General features: G+C 52.9%; 1 protein-coding gene across 6 annotated transcripts in view; it reads left to right on the forward strand.

The window, feature by feature from the left end:
- JADE2 (jade family PHD finger 2) overlaps positions 1–17,213 on the forward strand; it is a 51,581-nt gene extending 34,368 nt beyond the window's left edge. For 5 of the 6 annotated variants that reach the window (XM_049649190.1, XM_049649186.1, XM_049649188.1 and 2 more), the window contains 4 exons: positions 979–1,443; positions 9,954–10,071; positions 13,497–13,625; positions 14,929–17,213. In XM_049649190.1, the coding sequence (XP_049505147.1) occupies positions 979–1,443; positions 9,954–10,071; positions 13,497–13,625; positions 14,929–15,737 (1,521 nt within the window). In that variant the 3' untranslated portion in view covers positions 15,738–17,213. The remainder of the gene's footprint in view (positions 1–978; positions 1,444–9,953; positions 10,072–13,496; positions 13,626–14,928) is intronic. The other variant, XM_049649191.1, reaches the window with a different exon arrangement.
- The last annotated feature ends 956 nt before the right edge of the window (positions 17,214–18,169 follow it).

Here is an 18,169-nt window from a genome sequence, read left to right on the forward strand (position 1 = left end):
TCCCCAAGAGCGACTGTCTTTGGGGTTAATAAATACAATGACCTCACATCTGACATCAGACATGTGGGAGGGGTAGGAAACACTTTTTGTCCAGCTGAGCTAATAGGCTCTCCCCAAACAGGACAGGGCTGCACCAGTCTTTCCACAGCATTGGTTCCCACATTCTGGTGTGCGTCAGTAATACCTGGAGAGCTTGTTAAAACACGCATTTCTGGGCCTATCCCCAGAGGTCCTGTTTCAATAGATCAAGAATGGGCTGAGAATTTGCTTTTCCAGCAAGTTCCCAGGTGACCCGATGCTGCTGGTCTATAGATTGGAAAGTGGGGGTCATCTTTTGTCCTTCTTTCTCTAGCAACAGTTGTCATTGCAAACACTAGATGTGCCTCCACCCATTTGTAAGACTTTCAAAATGACTTGTGAGTGCGACATAAGTGGTTGTTAATATTTGGGTGGGGTATTCCTGAAACATTTATCAGTTGATCACAGCCATCATCCAAGGCTGTGAGGGAGGAGCAGTCCCTGAGTCGGCCCTAGCTGCCTGGACAAGAGAAGGAAGGGGTTCCTGTCCAGCACCTCTTCCCAGAGGACAAAGGAGGGACATGACTCCCCATCTTAGATGATGTTGCAGAAAGGAGGCAGTGACCCGCCACCAGCCTTTCTTTTGATGCCTCTTGTTCCAAAGTCATTTTGCCCACATAGTTATGCAGCTTAATCCCCAAAGGATTGTCAAATCACCTGACCATTTCCCCAGGATATATGGTGCTGAAACCCATTTCCTCTCAAGCTCCCCCAGAGTTCCCCCTTCCCACATACCACAGCTCCTTCCATACCCACAGGATGTTGGGGGTCCATGCCATTTTATATAGGGTCTCACCAGCATCCTGGGTTCTCAGTGGAACCCTGGAGAGTGGCCTACATCCTTCTTCCTTCCTACCAGGGCTCCCCTCATGCCTAACATTTCCCCTCCTCTCCCTCTAGTGCTCCATGCCTTCCTGTGTCACAGCATTTCACGTCACATGCGCCTTTGACCATGGCCTGGAAATGCGGACTATATTAGCGGACAATGACGAGGTCAAGTTCAAGTCATTCTGCCAGGAGCACAGTGACGGGGGCCCTCGGGGTGAGCCCACTTCTGATCCCGCGGAGCCCAGCTCAGCTGGTGAGGACCTGGAGAAGGTGACCCTACGCAAACAGCGGCTGCAGCAGCTAGAGGAAGACTTCTACGAGCTGGTGGAGCCCGCTGAGGTGGCTGAGCGGCTGGAGCTAGCTGAGGCACTGGTTGACTTTATCTACCAGTACTGGAAACTGAAGAGGAAAGCCAACGCCAATCAGCCACTGCTGACCCCCAAGACTGACGAGGTGGACAACCTGGCCCAGCAGGAGCAGGACGTCCTATACCGTCGCCTGAAGCTCTTCACACACCTACGACAGGACTTGGAGAGGGTGAGTCCCCCTGTCACTTTTCCACCTTCTGGCCTGTCTGGTGGGCATCCTAGGAGGTCTTTCCACCCCGTGTACACTGCCCTACAGCAGCCATGGCTCTCCAACTCCAAATGGTGATGTCTGGCCAAGTGGCTGAGGGCTTCCAGTTCCCTGACAAGGTGGGGGTAACTTATACTATGCAGAACAGGGAAGCCTCTAGCCCTTGGATCTCTGAGCCCTTCTTGTCCCAACCCTTTTATGGGCCTGAATGGTAGGGGCCCTGCTGTGTTCCTGAGGCTCTAGGGCATCAGACCTGGGGCACAACCCAGGCTTCGAGCTTCTGTTGGTCTCTGTCCCCATTTGTAGCCTGTTCCCAACACATGAACTTCAGCTTGGAATCAGGCAGGGGAGAAACTGGGAATTGCAGCAAGTTGTATTAGCCCACCAGGCATGTTCTGGACCAGGGCAAGGAAAACAGGTATTAACGTGGGGCGTGGGGGCATATGGGTGGGCTGGAGACACAGTCAGCCTGTGTGGAGTAGAAGGATGAAGCTGAGTGGGTGGACCAAAGTGTGTGTGGAAGCTGCAGGATGTTTTAAGCAGGGACTGTCCCTCTGGCTGCAACTTCCAAACAGTCACTGGGTCTATGGTGGATGGGTTGGCTGAAACTACCCATAGCTGTGTACTAAGGAGATCGGTGGTCTTGGCTTGGTCCAAGGTGGTAGTTCTGGGAGCAGAGTAAGATGAGGAGACCCCATGGCTTTGGGGTGAGCTGTGGTGGTTAAGGGATAGTGAGAGTTGCTTTCTGCCTGGAGCATGGGAGCCCCCAAAAGGTTCCATTCCCTCCTACTACCCCAGAAGAAAAGATGAGATTACACCTTCCACGGAGAATACGCTTGAACTTGACTTTACTTTCCCACTGTGTTTCCTCCAACGCATAAAGTACTACCACCAAGTTGGAGGCAATCTAAAGATGAAACCAGATATTCTCTGAACCCCAGGTGCTGTTTTAGGGACATTCAGTTCTGGGGTTTGAGAGCACATGGGATCATGTCATAATGTCTTTCATGCATGAGCACAGACACATGTCTGTCCTTTCCCCAGTCCTTGTAAGGAAACAATCCTGAGTGAAAGCTTTGAGGGGGATTTGTATGACCCGAGGCAGCTGTTTTTCTTATGTCCATCTCGTTGGCAAGTCTGTAAAATGGGTAGAACAACTTCGCAGATGTTGTGCCGTGTTGAAGGGAACCTGAGGTGAAGCCTCTGAAACTGGACCTGGCTTCCCCAATCTCCTTCAGCCGTACTCCTCTGCCCTGAGGCCTGGTCAGGGGGAAGTGACCCTGATGGCCTGAGAGGGAACCTTACCGCCTGGCAGCCAGCCTGCCACCAGATCAGAAGGGGGAGGTGGAGAGTGGGGACACCAGATGTCCCTGGCTCCAGCCAGGGCAGAGAACAAGGCCATCTACATTGCAGCCTCTACTTCCTGGGCAGCCCAGCCTCCTGTGTCATGTGGCAGTGGCATCAGGTACATTTGGACATCGAGTACTTTCAGAGACCAAAGCTGCATCCAGAGTTGTCCTCAGGCCACCTCTGAGTCTGCAGGCTCCAGGCCTCCAGTGCAAACACCCTGCTTTTACTCCTGTTGTTCTCCAAAAGACCCCTCAAGTCTGACCTACCCGGTCCTGCTGGTCAGCCCACTGGCTCCACCTGGACAATGCAGGGAGGCCAGGGGGCAGGGTTACTTATTTAATCATTATCTTGAAAGTAGAGGCAAAGTAGATTCTCCTGGCCCTAATGAGCAGGTGAAGAAACTAGGGCTCTCGAAAATTAATGACAGACATATTAGAGGAATGTGTGTTTTCTAGGGTTTGAGTTGAATTTGGGCTTGGATGGGGGATGGGGTTTGTCACCAGGAGAGATGTTGGCTTAACCTCCTATTCTGTACATTTCCTAAGCAAAAGCATCCCCCACCCTCTTGCCTTCATTGTCAGCTGGTACAAATGTGGCTAAGGGGCCAAGGTCAAGGGCTAGGATGCCAGCAACTTCCCAGGCAACCAGAGCTGCCATGCAGAGAGGCCTCTGGTGGGACTCTCCACAGTCAGGTGTGAACCAACCCACTCTTCCTCCAGGAAGAGGAGACAGGGCTGACTTTGAAGGGGTGCCAGCTGAGAGTGAGGCAAGGGCGTGTGCAGCCCTGGTAAGCTGTGGAGAGTCAGAGAGCCCTGTGCCAGCTTGATCCCCTCCAGGTCTAGCCTCAGGGCCTTTCAGAGCCGCATTGGTGGCTTGCTTGAGTGAACAGGGCTGAGAGCTCTGCCACAGGGGAGGCTTTCTGCAGAGACCCATGACTGTTGGTGGCCTGGTCGTGGCCCAGTGCCAACGGCCAAGAGTATCCAGCCTCTGACTGGGCACCAGGCCAGTTTGGGCTGGATTCATCAGGGAGGCAAAGTCGGGGTTGAGACTGATGCCTTGGGCAGTTGTGGGTTTGCATTCAGTTCCAGCATTTCCCGGCTCTGTGCCTTCTGAGTTTCAGTTTCCTTTCTGTAAAATGGGAATAAGGAGCCAGCTGACCTTGGAGTCACAGTGGTGGTGGGAGCACAGTGACCTCTGCTGTTCATCGTGGTTATTGTTGCTGTTCTGGCTCTTAGAAGAGTGGGCTGCTTGCAGAGAGGGGCTCCGTGGAGGACTGAAAGCGTGAGCCCAGTGCTAGGACCTGGGAATGAAACGGTATCTTCCCTGATCGACGTGTCCCCCCGAGGCCAGGCAAGAGGTTTGCTGAGAGAGCAGAAGGCAGGGCCACTCTGCTGCCACTAGCCTGAAGTCCCACTTTATGGTCAGCCTTTATGTGTTTTCCTTAAACTTCAGCCGCCGGCCTTGGCCCCAGCAGGCAGCTCAGGAAGGCATGGCCACTGCTGTCTCCCAGAGTTATTCACAGCTGACAAAAAAATTGCGGTGCCGATGAGCAGCCTGTCAAACGCCGACTGGTGTCCCCTAGCAACCGTGCTGGCAGTTCGGGCTGTGCAGGGCCTCTGTGCCTGTGGCTCTGGATCCAGTTACTAGGAGTTTACTCAAGAGCATGACCCGGCCTGGGAGAGTGGGGGCAGCTCTCAGACATCTGCCCCCCTCCCTGAGGAGGGACATGTGGGATCTTCTCAAGGCCCTATTTCTTCTACCAAGGAGAAGACCTTGCCCTCCCCATACTTGCCACCCACCTGCTTCCTTGTCAGGTTGGTCATACCCCATTTACTCTGTCCTCAGTGCCCAGATCATGTTCTTCTTGGCCTCCCACCAAAGCCTACCTTGTCCAAGGCAGCCTTGGCTTCCAGAACTCTGGCTCCTCAGCCCCCATAGCTCCCATATCTAGAATGTTTCCAACCCATTAGTGTCTGCATCTCACTGAAACCTAGTCGCCACCTCAGAGTGCTCCCTCATCAGTAACCCTGTATCCTCAAATCCCCCTTCCTACTCAGCCTTCTGTTTCCCTGCTCAGTACCACCTCCAGGCTCCCCACTCTTCACTGTCCCTGTTTTCTTCACCCCCACCCCATGTGGCATTATTAGCTCACTGCCTGTGCCCTTATCCCTGTGTGAAGACCACATACCTGGCAGAGCCTTACCTGGTAGGAATCCTATAGTGGTGAGTGGATAAACCCCACCAAGGTTCCTGTCAGCCAGCCTTGTTCTGGGACATTCTAGACTCCCCAGCCTATCACCTGTCTGCACCCTGGCTCCACCTCCCTCAAGGCTCCCCCTTCTGGGCCCTCAGTCTTACCTCCTGTTCATCAGACCAGACCCCTCTAGCTTCTCACCTGTAAAGCCCTCCCTATCGATTTTCTGCCCTTTTTCCCCCATTCCCCCTTCCCCCAACACACACCCTGCAGCAAGGGAGTCGGCCTTCCCTTCATGCCTGCTCAGTCTCCCAGATTTGAATCTGTTTCACCTTCTGCCATCTCCAAAAGCACATCCTCCTTTCATGTGTCCTTCCAGGCATGGGACCCTCTGCCCTAACCCCCATCTGTCCCTTCCTGTCTTCCCTCACTGCTTCCCACTCCGGCCAGGCTCCTGCCACCACCATCTACTAGGGCCACCAACAGCTTCCCATCACCTACATCCAGTGGCCACTTCTCCATCCTCATCCTCTCCCTTCTCAGCAGTGGTTACCACAGTCAGACATGGCTTTGGTATTGAAATATGTTTTGTGTGGATGCTTTGACCAGAACCCCCCTTAATACCCTCCTGTTCTCTGCTCTCTGAGTGCTCCCTGTCCCCGGTGATCATCAGTTCACCACACTCAGTCTGACCTCTCAGTGGTCTGCTCCACAGCTCTGCTCCCCATCAGGAGGCTGGTCCAGCCCACACTCCCTTCTGAACTCCAGCCTCTCGTGCCCAACAGGCCCATAGGTCCAAGCCTGCCCCCCACAATCTCCCTAGTCTCCACAAATGCCCAACACTAGTCCAGTCTAGCTCAGGATAACTGGCTGGGAGCGCTCCCTGGCCCTCCACCCTCCTCACCCACATTCAGGCTCACTCTGTAAAACTTACTGATAACAAAACAATTTCCTCAAAATGTAAAGCCTGCTTTTATTACCAATCTGTAGTTTGGGGGGACTTTGCTACTTGATTCATCTTTTTTTACTCTGATTTTTTTTTAATGTTTAGTTATTTTTGAGAGACAGAGAGCACATGTGCAAGAGGGGGCAGAGAGAGAAAGGGACAGAGGATCTCAAGTGGTCTCTGAGCTGTTAGCACAGAGCCGGATGTGAGGCCCAAACTACAAACCATGAGGTCATGACCTGAGCTGAAGTCGGACGCTCAACCAACTGAGCCCCCTGGCACCCCACTCTGATTTTTTTAAAGAGAACTTCCTATGTTTATAATCAGAAAAAACAATAATGACAAGTGTCAGGAACCTAATAGCCTGGATGAACTTCTAAGGTGATATTAATACTTCGTCCCCAAAAGCCATCACAGAAGTGGAACTCCACAACATTCAGTAACATGTAGCTATGTAACCAACAGTCTTGAGAGAAATTAGAGAAGTCATCGATGTTCCCACCTCACCCTGGAACCAAGGGGTCACATCATGACCAGTGTACCAACCACAGAAGGTGGGTATTGTTGGGATTCTCACAGAAAGAAGCATTCCTGTCTTCCCTAGCAGGAATCTCCAGATGGTACTGATTGTGTCATGCATCTTATCAGGAAAAACATGGAGCATTTACCTGCAATATATTGTACTTTTCATGCCTCATTCATATCTACAACTGTATATCATGAAACAAACATAGTCAAAATTTCTAATTGGATCAAAAAATATACCAGTACTTGCTTTAATATTTCCTTCCTGTGCCGTAATGAACTATCTAAGTCAGTAGCCTATGCAGCTCGCTTTGGAGGCCCCTGGCCTAGGGCAGTAATTCTCAGATTATATAGTGCTGTATAAAATCTGTTTGAGGACACAACCACCAGAGACTTTCACACTCCCCCAAGCCTGGAAATTTGTGTTTCTAACCAGCCACCCAAGGGATCTTGATGCCAGTAATTCATTTGGGTTTGCCGTGAGAAACCTTTTTGTAAAGTTTCAGATGAAAGAACAAAAAATAAATAAAATAAAAATCTGTATTTTAATAGAAAGTGATGAAGTAAGTAGTGGTTTCTTTGAAGGGGACGTCTGCACCTCTAAAGCTCATGTCATTGTTAAGGATTAACGTTAGAGTAAGTTCGATGGTGGAATGTTTGGGAAATTTTTTTAAAGCTGGACTTTGAAAAAAAAAAGCTGGACTTTGAACTGTTTTTAGGTTTGATGTATTGACTGGTTTGTTTTGAGGCCTTCAAAGTCATGAGTCTGTCTACCTCTCTTCACCTCCATGGTCCCCATGCACACGAAGCCATGTGACTCCTAGGAGGGAAGCAGACCAGGTTTCAGGGAGAATAATGCTGAGCTGCTTGGATGCAGTGGACAGGGAAGGCCTTCTGGAGGTTCCTTTTTTTTTTTTTTTAATTTTTTTTTGGGGAGAGAGAGAGAGAGAGAGAGAGAGAGACAGAGTGCTAGCAGGGGAGGGGCAGAGAGAGAGGCAGACACAGAATTTGAGGCAGGCTCCAGGCTCAGAGCTGTCAGCACAGAGCCTGACACAGGGCTTGAACTCACGAATGGTGAGATCAGACCTGAGCCGAAGTCGGATGCTTAACCTACTGAGCCACCCAGGTGCCATAAAATATGTTTTCTTACAGTTCTAGAGACCAGAAATCCAAGATCAAGATGTTGGCAATGTTGATTCTGTCTAGAGACTCTGAGGGAGGATCTGTTCCAAGCCTCTCTCCTGGCTTCTGATTGCCAGCAACCCTTAGCATTTCTTGACTTGTAGACCCATGATTCCATCTCTGTCTCTGTTGTTACATACCATTCTCTCTATATGTGTCTTCACATGGCCTTTTATGAGGACACCAGTCATTGGATTTAGGGCTCATTAATATGTGGTATGACCTCATCATAATTGATTATATCTGAGGTTCCAGGTAGACAAAATTTGGCAGGAGGCACTGTTCAACCCAGGAGGGAAACCAGTGGAAGTGTTAACAGGGGGAGGATTTACATTTCAAGAAGATGATCTGGGATAGCAGAGGGGCCAGAATGCCTACTTGTCCAGATGGAGCCAATGCAGGTGACCAGGAAATGGAGGGAGCTGATGGGAAAGAGTTATGTTCATCAGGGACTGATAGGGTGGCTCTGGGGGTGATTGAGGAAGAGCTGGATCCTGAAGGGTGATGCCAGGGTCTCAGCATTTCTGCCTCACCCCACCTTACCCCCAGCTGCCCTTGGCCTAGCATTGTAGACACAGGGACTTGCTCTGCCTCTCCCCTGCCTGGCCTTACTCTGGATCTTCATCCCCAGCTGATGCACTTCTGTGTGATCAACATCCACTCATCCTGTCCCTTTGTCCAGGAAGCCTTCTCGCCACCCCCAGGTCTGGGTCAGGGCTGCCTGCTCCTGTCAGTACTTGCTCTGCATCTCTCTGCCCTGCTGGGCAGCAAGCCCTCAGAAAAAAGGGACCTGATGGCATTGCCCACTGCTGAGCCAGGGCGAACACCATGTGAGTTCCCAGAGCTGAAGCTGGTGCTTAGAGATGTGTGATTATGAGGACCTCCTGAGGAAGTCCAGGATTTGAGAGGAAGCAAGGGCTCTTAGGCTGGGGCCAGGCAGCTGCCCCTTTGGGGAGGTGTTCGCCTTGAATGGCCATGTCCATGGTCTAGGCTGGGTACACACATTCTAAGGGTGGAATGCTCCTTAGAGTCCGTACAGAGCCTGGAGCCAACATTCTGAGATATCCTTCACCACTGAGCTCAGGAAAGAAGGGAGGACATCCATGTCCACAGAGAGGTATGATCACAGCTACCCCCAGGCCAAGAGAAATGGAAGTCATGATAACAGGCAGAGGCTCTGGAACCCATAGGTCTCCCCCAGGCAACTCAAGGTCATGCAGCCTGAACTCAGCTTTGAAGATGGAACCCATCTGCAGACGGAAGTACTGGCCTCAGCTGCACAGACCCTGGTGGGACCCAGAATTCCAGCGCACAGCTTCTGGCCATCTGTCCCTGCTTTGGAGGCTTCAACCTGAGCTAAAGACCATGGTGGAACAAGGAAATGTCTTGAGGGAGGGCCCCAGAAGTGTGATATACTCTGAGAGCAGCTGTGAGGGGATGGCACACTGGGGAAAGGCACCAGGTGGATGGGGAGCAACATGACCCATCCTTCAGGTGCTTCCAGAACAGCTGCAGAGTGAGCTTAAGCAAACCGGTCTCCAAGGGACTAGACTCTCTTCCTAGCTGCCCTTAAGCAGTCAGAGAGGCCCCTGCCTTTCCCCCTGAGAACTTCTGTCTCAGGCTGAGTGAACATAGCCATGTGGAGGGGCCTTGGCCAGAGCAGACATGGGCTTGGCTCAGGTCTTAGTGCAGCAAGTGGACATGGCACACTCAGCCCCAGGGGTCAGAGACTGCCTGAATACTCATAGCTGCTCTGCTGGAGTTCTCTCTTCTCTGCACCATGGCCATTTGTGTCTCAGGATAGAAGTTTGCCTTGTCATGGTGTTTTTGGCTGAGGAATATCTTTGATGGACAAGAGTCCTTGGACAGGAGGCAGAGGGATGGAATTGGTAACTTTACAAGGCCCCACTGAGCCTTGGGGCACTGTGTAGGTAGGGGGAGGGCAGCCACAGGGGCAGCATGGCAGAGTGAGCCAGGAAGTTCATGCCTAGAGAAGGCAGGTAGAGTCACCAGCCTGAGCTAACTGGATGCTCTCCCTGCCTGCTCTGGCCCAGGCCCAGTGGGAGCCGCAGGATCAAGGCTGTGCTTGGCCTGTGTTTTGGACCAGAGAACTGTGGCTCAGGGCTGAGGACACACTCAGGGCTTGGGAATTGATTCCTAGATGTCCCAGGCAGGTTAGGCAGCGGTGCCCCCCCCCAACCCTCGCCCCAGGGCTGGGAGGTCAGGTGTGGCTGCCCATGAGTAAAGTGGAAAACCTCTCTCTTGTCTCCTCAGGTTAGAAATCTGTGCTACATGGTAACAAGGCGTGAGAGAACGAAACACGCCATCTGCAAACTCCAGGAACAGATATTCCACCTGCAGATGAAACTGATTGAACAGGACCTGTGTCGAGGTAGGCATCTTCCCTGCCCCCCGCCAGCCACCGCTCAGCATGCACACTCTCAATGGGCCAGGTCCCAAGGAGGGTTTGTGTATTCAGGTCCTAGTGGGGGCCACTGGCCCATACACAGACCTTCCAGAACCAATTAAGTAGGCCAAGATGGGACCTACTAGGGCCTCAGTTGTATGTTGGTTGGCAAGGAGCCAGAGATGGGAATGTGGGCATCAGGCCTCTCCTGAGGAGGCTTTCTGGTCCACTGGGGATACGTAGGTAGTTCCAGGGCCATAGTGGTGCAGGAGTAGATTGCACGTGCACAGTAGCTCTAAGCTGGTGTTGGGACAGGAAGGGGCCAGAAGCTAGAGAGCTTCCCTGAACCCCTGTGTGGCTTCATGTTGATCCTGAATCAGGCAGCTGCTCCAGAGATGGAAGAGGACCTCTGTGTTCTTTCTCTCTGACCTCATCTGATAAAATTTGGATGCCTACTAGCAGTTCTTTTTGTCTGTTTTCTTCTTTTTTTTTTAATTTTATCTTTTATTTTTTAACATTTACAACAGTGATTTCAGGAGTAGATTCCTTAGTGCCCCTTACCCATTTAGCCCATCCCCCCTCCCACAACCCCTCCAGTAACCCTGTTTGTTCTCCACATTTATGAGTCTCTTCTGTTTTGTCTCCCTCCCTGTTTTTATACTATTTTTGCTTCCCTTCCCTTATGTTCATCTGTTTTGTCTCTTAAAGTCCTCATATGAGTGAAGTCATATGATCTTTGTCTTTCTCTGACTGACTGATTTCACTTAACATAATACCCTCCAGTTCCACATAGTTGCAAATGGCAAGATGTCATTCTTTTGATTACCAAGTAATACTCCATTGTATAGATATACCACATCTTCTTTATCCATTCATCCACCGATGGACATTTGGGCTCTTTCCATACTTTTACTATTGTTGTTAGTGCTGCTATAAACAAGGGGGAGCATGTGTCCCTTTGAAACAGCACACCTGTATCCCGTGGATAAATGCCTAGTAGTGCAATTACTGGGTCGTAGGGTAGTCCTATTTTTAATTTTTTGACGAACTCCATACTGTTTTCCAGAGTGGCTGCACCAACTTGCATTGCCACCAACAATGCAAAAGAGATCCTCTTTCTCCACATCCTCGCCAACGTGTGTTGTTGCCTGAGTTGTTAACGTTAGCCATTCTGACAGGTGTTAGGTAGTATCTCATTGTGGCTTTGATTTGTATTTCCCTGATGATAAGTGATGTTGATTGTCTGCTTTCTTCTTAAACTCTTCCCGTGACATGTATTTAAGAGATCTGGAAATCTAAGGCCAAAGAAGCTCCAGTGTCGCTGTTTTCTGCTAGTTGTGTGGATATTGCCAGACACAGGGCCCTTCCCAGAGTGTTTACATGTTCAGAAGAGCAATGCTTTACTCAAAAAAGGTCCTCTAATGTAGAATTACATGCAGCTCGGTGGCAAGATATTTTGAGCCAGGAGCTGCCGCTGCTAGTTCAGCCTCTGGGTCAGGCTAGGCCTGCAGTGGAGAGGAACCAGAGCTGTTGGGCCACCCCCAGAACGAATGACTGAGGACCTGGTACCGCCCCACCCTTGCCTGAGGCAAGCTGCCTCATTTGCACTTTGGGATCACCACCTACTCTGGCCCAAGAAACCAGCCGTGCCAAAAACAAATCCTGGGTGAGGCCGGGTCGTGTCCATGCAAAGGTCAGAGCTTACCATGCATCCCCAAGACTGGCAGCTTCCTGGCTGCCAGAGCTCTCCAGACTCCTTCTCCTCTGTTGATTTTTTCAGCGAGTATTAAAACTGAGTGTAGATAGGATGCCAGGCCCTGTGCCGGGTACTGCAGGGCACGCTGCCATGGGCGGAACGGATAGGCTTCCTGTCTTTGTGGAGCTCACCATCTGGAAAGATAAAGGAAAGTGGTGCCCAAGGGGCTGCAGTTGGCACCAGTGCAGGTGCAGAAGTGCCAGAGATGGCTTCACAGCAGTGGTGATCCTGGAGCTATGTGTCTGGCTTCTTAGGACCTCACTGTGGTGAGAGGTCCAGCTGCAGAAGGAGAGGCCCACAATCAGGGTAACAGAACGTGGCAAGGCCTGTAGTACCCTCAGGCACAGGATTCCAGAAATGAGGTCAAGAGCCAGGTCTGCATCCCCACACTGAATCTGGGGACGTTTGCAGCTCCTGGAGCTGAGTGGCAGCATCAGGCATCCTTTTGTTCAGAGCGAGACATGTGGGGAGAAGACTGGTTTGCCTCTGCCCGAAACTGATGACCCCTGGGATGGGCATATGGCTACAAGCATATCGTCGAGGCCTGTCTGGCCGGAGCACTGGAGAAGCCTTCCTGTGGCAGTTATATTTAGGCCATGAACCAGTTGAAGAGCAGTACAATTTGGAATCCTAGAGGCTGGAGCTTGTCTTTTTAGAGAAACTGGAAGGAGGCTGGCATAGCAGCAACTTGGGCAAAAGGACCACATCTCAAGTGAGGTTGGGGTCTTGCTAGGATCAGATGTGCAAGGTCTTGTAACCTCAGAAGGAGCTCAGACTTTCCTGAGGGCACTGGGAAACCTTAGAAATCTCCCTCCAGAGCATGTAGGCAGGAGTGTCATGTCAGAGATGAGGATTCTGAGGTTGCACAGGGGATTAGCAGCACAGCTAGGGAGAGTCCATATCCCTCAAATTTCTTGTAAACCTTTATCTGAGAAGCGCTCCAGACTCCTGCTGAAAACCTTAGGAGAAGATTTCTGGCAGCTGGGCCTCCCCCTGCAGATGTCCCTCTCCTGCTTCAGTGTTCTCTGTGGCTCCCTAAACCTATGTGGTCACGGACCAAAAGGATATAAGGGCCAGGTGTGCACCCCGAGTCTGCTATCTGCTGTGTGACCTCGAGAGCAGACCAAGAAGCCAAGGCAGGAGACTTGCTCATGGGACTGACCACTATGGCTGGACTAGAACCCACATCTCTTGACTCCTCAGATAGTCCTCAGACTTCTCTCCACATCCATGTCTGGCCGCTCGGCCTAGCATTGAAGGCCCTGACCTGGCCACTCACCTGTAGTTACCCTTTGCACCCACCAGGACTCCCACCCCGCCCCGACATCTATAGGCCATGTAGATGTCAGACTGCATTCCAGGTCCTGGAGGAGGGTCCTCCACTCACTTTGTGGCCCTGTGCCCTCCCCAAGCCACTCAAGGGCAGAAGTAGGCACTTACCTTCTGTTCCCCACCAGCTGTCCCTGACTCACAGGAGCCCCATTTATCCCAGGTCCTGGGGCTCTGAGCCTAGGACACATTAGCAGGGCAAAGTGACCTGGAAGTTGAGGCACAGGTGATAGAGGACTATCATATGGATGGCCCATAGTGATCTCGGTTTTGACTGAGCTGCTCGGGTTAACCGCCTCCCTCCTGCTCTCTCTTTCCCTGGCAGAGGGGTCTGGGAAGAGAGCAAAGGGCAAGAAGAGCGACTCGAAAAGGAAAGGCCGTGAGGGCCCGAAGGGCAGCCCCGAGAAGAAAGAGAAAGTGAAGGCGGGGCCCGACTCAGTCCTGGGGCAGCTGGGTGAGTGAGTGGCCACACTGGCCTGGCGGACATGGCCAGGCTTACACCATCACTCCACTTGCAGCCCCGAACCTAAGGCCAGCAAGGTCCACCAGCACTTCTGTTGCACAGAGTAGGAAGCCCAAGAGGGCTAGCCAGGCCCTTCCATGCCCAGGTGCTCATACCTTTTAACCATAAAGGAAAGTAGGGTCTCTGTCCCATCTGGCATCCCAAGAAATTCCCCTTTTGTACATCTGGACGCTGGGCCAGGGTCTCAGGAGCTGCCCTCACATTCTCTTAGCCAGACTCCTAGAGGCCCCAGGGGACATGTGGGCCCTCTGTGCCCTTACAGAGTGTAGCCCTATGCTGGGAAATGAGGGTCAGCCAGAATTCTCCATCCTGGTCCCGCTCTGCTGGAATTTCTCAAATGAGCCCTCCCTTCAGCACTAGGGAACCTTCCTGGAGCCACCCAGAGAGACCCAAAGGAGTGGCCACAGGTATTGGCCCAGTACATGGTCAGTCACAGACTCCTTAGTGCTCCTACATTAAGCAGAACAGCCCTTGAGCCCTCTACCCCCCACCCCCAGCTTTGGGCTTTCTCTCCCAGGGTATCACATGCTTCCCCTAGAACACTTCCTCAGGGATGACAGTGGAATTATCCAGACCTGTCTCCAGCAGGGAAGCCTCATGTCATCTTGTATGTCCCTCATTCTCAGGAATGGGACCACTTGACCACTTGGGTATCACAAGGAAGGCCCAGTTTCACCTGCTGGCCCTGACATCCAAGAGGGACCTTCTACACAGATGCACTTGGCTACCCTATCCAACTTCTCTGCTTCAGAAATAATTCTCACAAAAAAACAGCGCCCCCTGGTGGCCTGAGGCGTTTTCCTTCATTCCTTCATCCTCTGCGTCCCCGGGATGGGAGAGGTGCAGAGCCCGCTTCATGGGTGTGTGTACCTGTGCAGTCTCAAAGGGCTCTTGCTTGGTTTAATGCTCTACTGTTGTCACCTTGAAATACCTTAATAATTTTTGAACAGGGAGCTCGCATTTTCACTTTACATTCTGGGTTCCAAATCATGAAGCCAGTTCTGGGAGTAGGTTGTCCTGGGGAGAGGGGTATATGGTGTGGACCCATATGGTCCCTCTTTGGTGGTGTTGACAGGAGGGATCAGCAAACAAGATGGCTTAATTGGGTCTGGCAAGAGGAAGAGAGGGAGGGAGGTGCACAGTGGCCTGCTGGGGAGGGTCCAGGAGGGCGTCCTGAAAGGGTGGGATACACACCTACGAGCGTCTCACTTGCTTCCTCTCTCCCCTTGGCCAGGCCTGTCCACCTCATTCCCCATCGATGGCACCTTCTTCAACAGCTGGCTGGCGCAGTCAGTGCAGATCACAGCAGAGAACATGGCCATGAGCGAGTGGTCACTAAACAATGGGCACCGCGAAGACCCCGCCCCAGGGCTACTGTCAGAGGAGCTGCTGCAAGACGAGGAGACACTGCTGAGCTTCATGCGGGACCCCTCACTGCGACCTGGGGACCCTGCCAGGAAGGCCCGTGGCCGCACCCGCCTGCCTGCCAAGAAGAAGCTGCCACAGGACGGGCCTGGCTCACGGACGACTCCGGACAAATCCCCCAAGAAGCCCTGGGGCCAGGATGCAGCCAGCGGCAAGGGTGGGCAGGGCCTAGTGGCCCGGAAACCAACGCGGCGAACACCTTCCCACCTGCCGTCTAGTCCCACAGCTGGGGACTGTCCCATCCCAGCAGCCCCCGACAGTCCCCCGCCTCTGGCCCCCGAGACCCTGGACGAGGCAGCCCCAATGGCTGCCGACTCAAATGTCCAAGTGCCTGGCCCTACAGTGAGCCCCAAGCCCTTGGGCCGGCTCCGGCTGCCCCGAGAAAACAAGGGAACCCGGAGATCGCCAGGTACCAGGCCTGATGCTGGGACAGGACCGCCCTCTGCTGTGGCCGAGAGGCCCAAGGTCAGCCTACACTTTGACACTGAGACTGACGGCTACTTCTCTGATGGAGAGATGAGCGACTCAGATGTGGAAGCTGAGGACAGTGGGGTGCAGCGGGCTCCCCGGGAAGCAGGGGCTGAGGAGGTGGTCCGCATGGGGGTACTGGCCTCCTAAGTCACCCCCACCCTGTCCCAGGCCCTGCCCTGGTCCTCCCACGAGGCCTCAGCCCAGTCACAACTGCCATTTCCAATCTCTGCTGAGTGTCTCAGATCCTTGAGACTGCCACTCTGTTGTGGTTTTATTTTTAATATAGAGAGAGTTTTGAATTCCACACTGTTGTCTTTCCTCTGTGCTGGCCTAGGACGTTAGAATTCCTTCCACGGCTCTGGCCGTAGGGGCTCTAGCAGGTCCTGTGCCCCACCCCCGCCGCAGCAGCACCCCGCCCCAGCCCACGAGGCATTGCTGGGCTCCTGGCTAGATGTAGGCGAGGCGAAGAAGAGCTCAGGACTCCAGCCCGCTGCCACTGGGTGACACAGACCGTCGTTTGGGCATTATTTCATGGCAGATGGGCCAGCCCAGGGCCTGCCCCGCCTTGCCCCCAAATTCTACTGGGGTCCATTTGGGGGGTCCTGCTGCACTCCACTGATCCCCAAGGAAGTATACTAAGTGATCCCCAGCCAGAGTCTACTCACTGTCACAAGCACAACGAGCTTATACAAGAAAGCACTGAGGGGGTGCAGAGGGCCCGCTGGTTCCAGAGGAACCACCGCTGTTCCTGATCAACCCACATCATCTGAGGCCTGCCCGCCCACCCCGCGACCCTCCACTCCCTTGCTGCTCCACCCCTGCCAGTGCCCAGCCCGGCGGCTCTGAGAAGGGGTTCCTAGAATCCTTCCTGAGCTGTGCCATTTACTCAGGGGACTCCCAAACAGCCAGCCAGCCGCCAGTGCCGGTGGAGGGCTGCAAGGGAGGGCCAGTGCCCAGACAGGGGCGTGGGGCTCAGACTCCCCCCACTTAGAGAATTGCTCTGGGGCTCCAACTTCCTTCCTTCCTTTGGGGCCAGTCTCGGCTGACGTCTGGTCACTCCCAGACAGCTGACCTGACCAGACCAGACCGTTTGCCTTTTCAAATTTTCCAATCCTGCTATGAGATGAGCTTCTTCCTCAGTTTCCTTTTGGAAACTCCTCCTTCCAACAAGCAAGTGGGATCCCGGGGCCCGGGGCAGGCCGTGTTGGCCTGCTATGGCTGTTTCAAGTCTTGCTGGATGTTCCTGGTTCCTCTGTCCCTGTGAGCCGTTACCCCCTTCCCTGGTTCTGCCCTCCCTACCCACCACCACCCACCCACCTTTTCTGTCCCATCCCCTAGGTCCCAGGTAGTTGCTCTGATGAGTGTCAGTGGAGTGGCCCCAGGGTGATAGCTCAGGGAACAAACAATAAAAGGAATTCAGTGAAAACATGTTTTTTTTGTTTTATGAATTACTCCTGGGTCACTTCCACCACTGGTGAAGCCAGAACTTCTCCGACAAGAAATCTTGCATAAGTCCAGTGAATCAGTCGAATCATTCTGTGGATGCCAAAGAATATTTTGACCATAATACAGCACAGCCTGGACCTGACAACTTGTCGCTTGGACTTTTTTTTTTTTTTTTTTTTTGACGAGTTCTTTAGCAACAGTGTAGAGAGACATGTTCATTGTACACACCCAAGGAGAGGAGCCCAGGCTCTTGGAAGAAGATGTTGTTCTGCTGCTGAACCGTTGGAATTGGGACGCGGGAACCAGGTTTTGGGATTCCGGTCCTGGGCTGGGCCCACTGTGAGCTTTCCTAAACTCTGAGACTCACAGAGGGGAAGAACAGTGACAGCAAAACCAGCATGGCAAAGGTCTTCACCATGTGGTTCTCCCCACACAAACACTCAACGTGCAAATCGGCGGGATGGGCAGCAGCTTGACCACCCACCCCTGACTCCAGAACTTCCAAGGTACGACAGTGGCATTGTCATCGACGCACGGTTTCATGTGAATTTTAGCAAAACGGGAAACAAAGCTAGGACTCAGTTCAGAAGATCAGGCAAATGTGTCCAGTTGGAGTGGACTCGGGGCGGGCTTCAAGGATTCTGGGCATTGGAATGGCACAAGCTACCATGTGGAATTTAGTCTGCCTGCCGTCTTGGTAGTAATGGCCAGTGCAGTGTCCGCACCAGCGGCCCATCCCCGTTCTCTGTTTACTGCCTTTGAACAGTCCTCCTTCCTTCCCCATGCTTTGGGTCACAATCTTGTCTGTGCCAGATTGCCCAGTCTGACCTCACAGGGAACCAAGTGAGGAGCTTAAAGAACAACCAAACTCTGCCAGGGGGAGAGGTGGGGTCCCAGGAATGGCTCCTGCCCAGTAGACTCCACGCTTGTCCCCCTCCCACCGCTTCATGCATACGGAGGCGAAGTCTGGGCTCCCTGGGGGCAGAGGCTAGGGCAGGAGGGCAGGAGAGAACGCGGAAGGGAATATACTGCAGCGTGTCTGGCTGGGGTCAGGAAGGGCAGCCAGCACCCTTCAGGGGTACTCCACCCAAGTTGGCCTCTGGATTCCCTTCTGTGTTGGCTCTTGCCTTGGA

This window comes from Panthera uncia (genome assembly GCF_023721935.1).
Source record: "Panthera uncia isolate 11264 chromosome A1 unlocalized genomic scaffold, Puncia_PCG_1.0 HiC_scaffold_17, whole genome shotgun sequence".
Classification (NCBI taxonomy): Eukaryota; Metazoa; Chordata; class Mammalia; order Carnivora; family Felidae; genus Panthera; species Panthera uncia.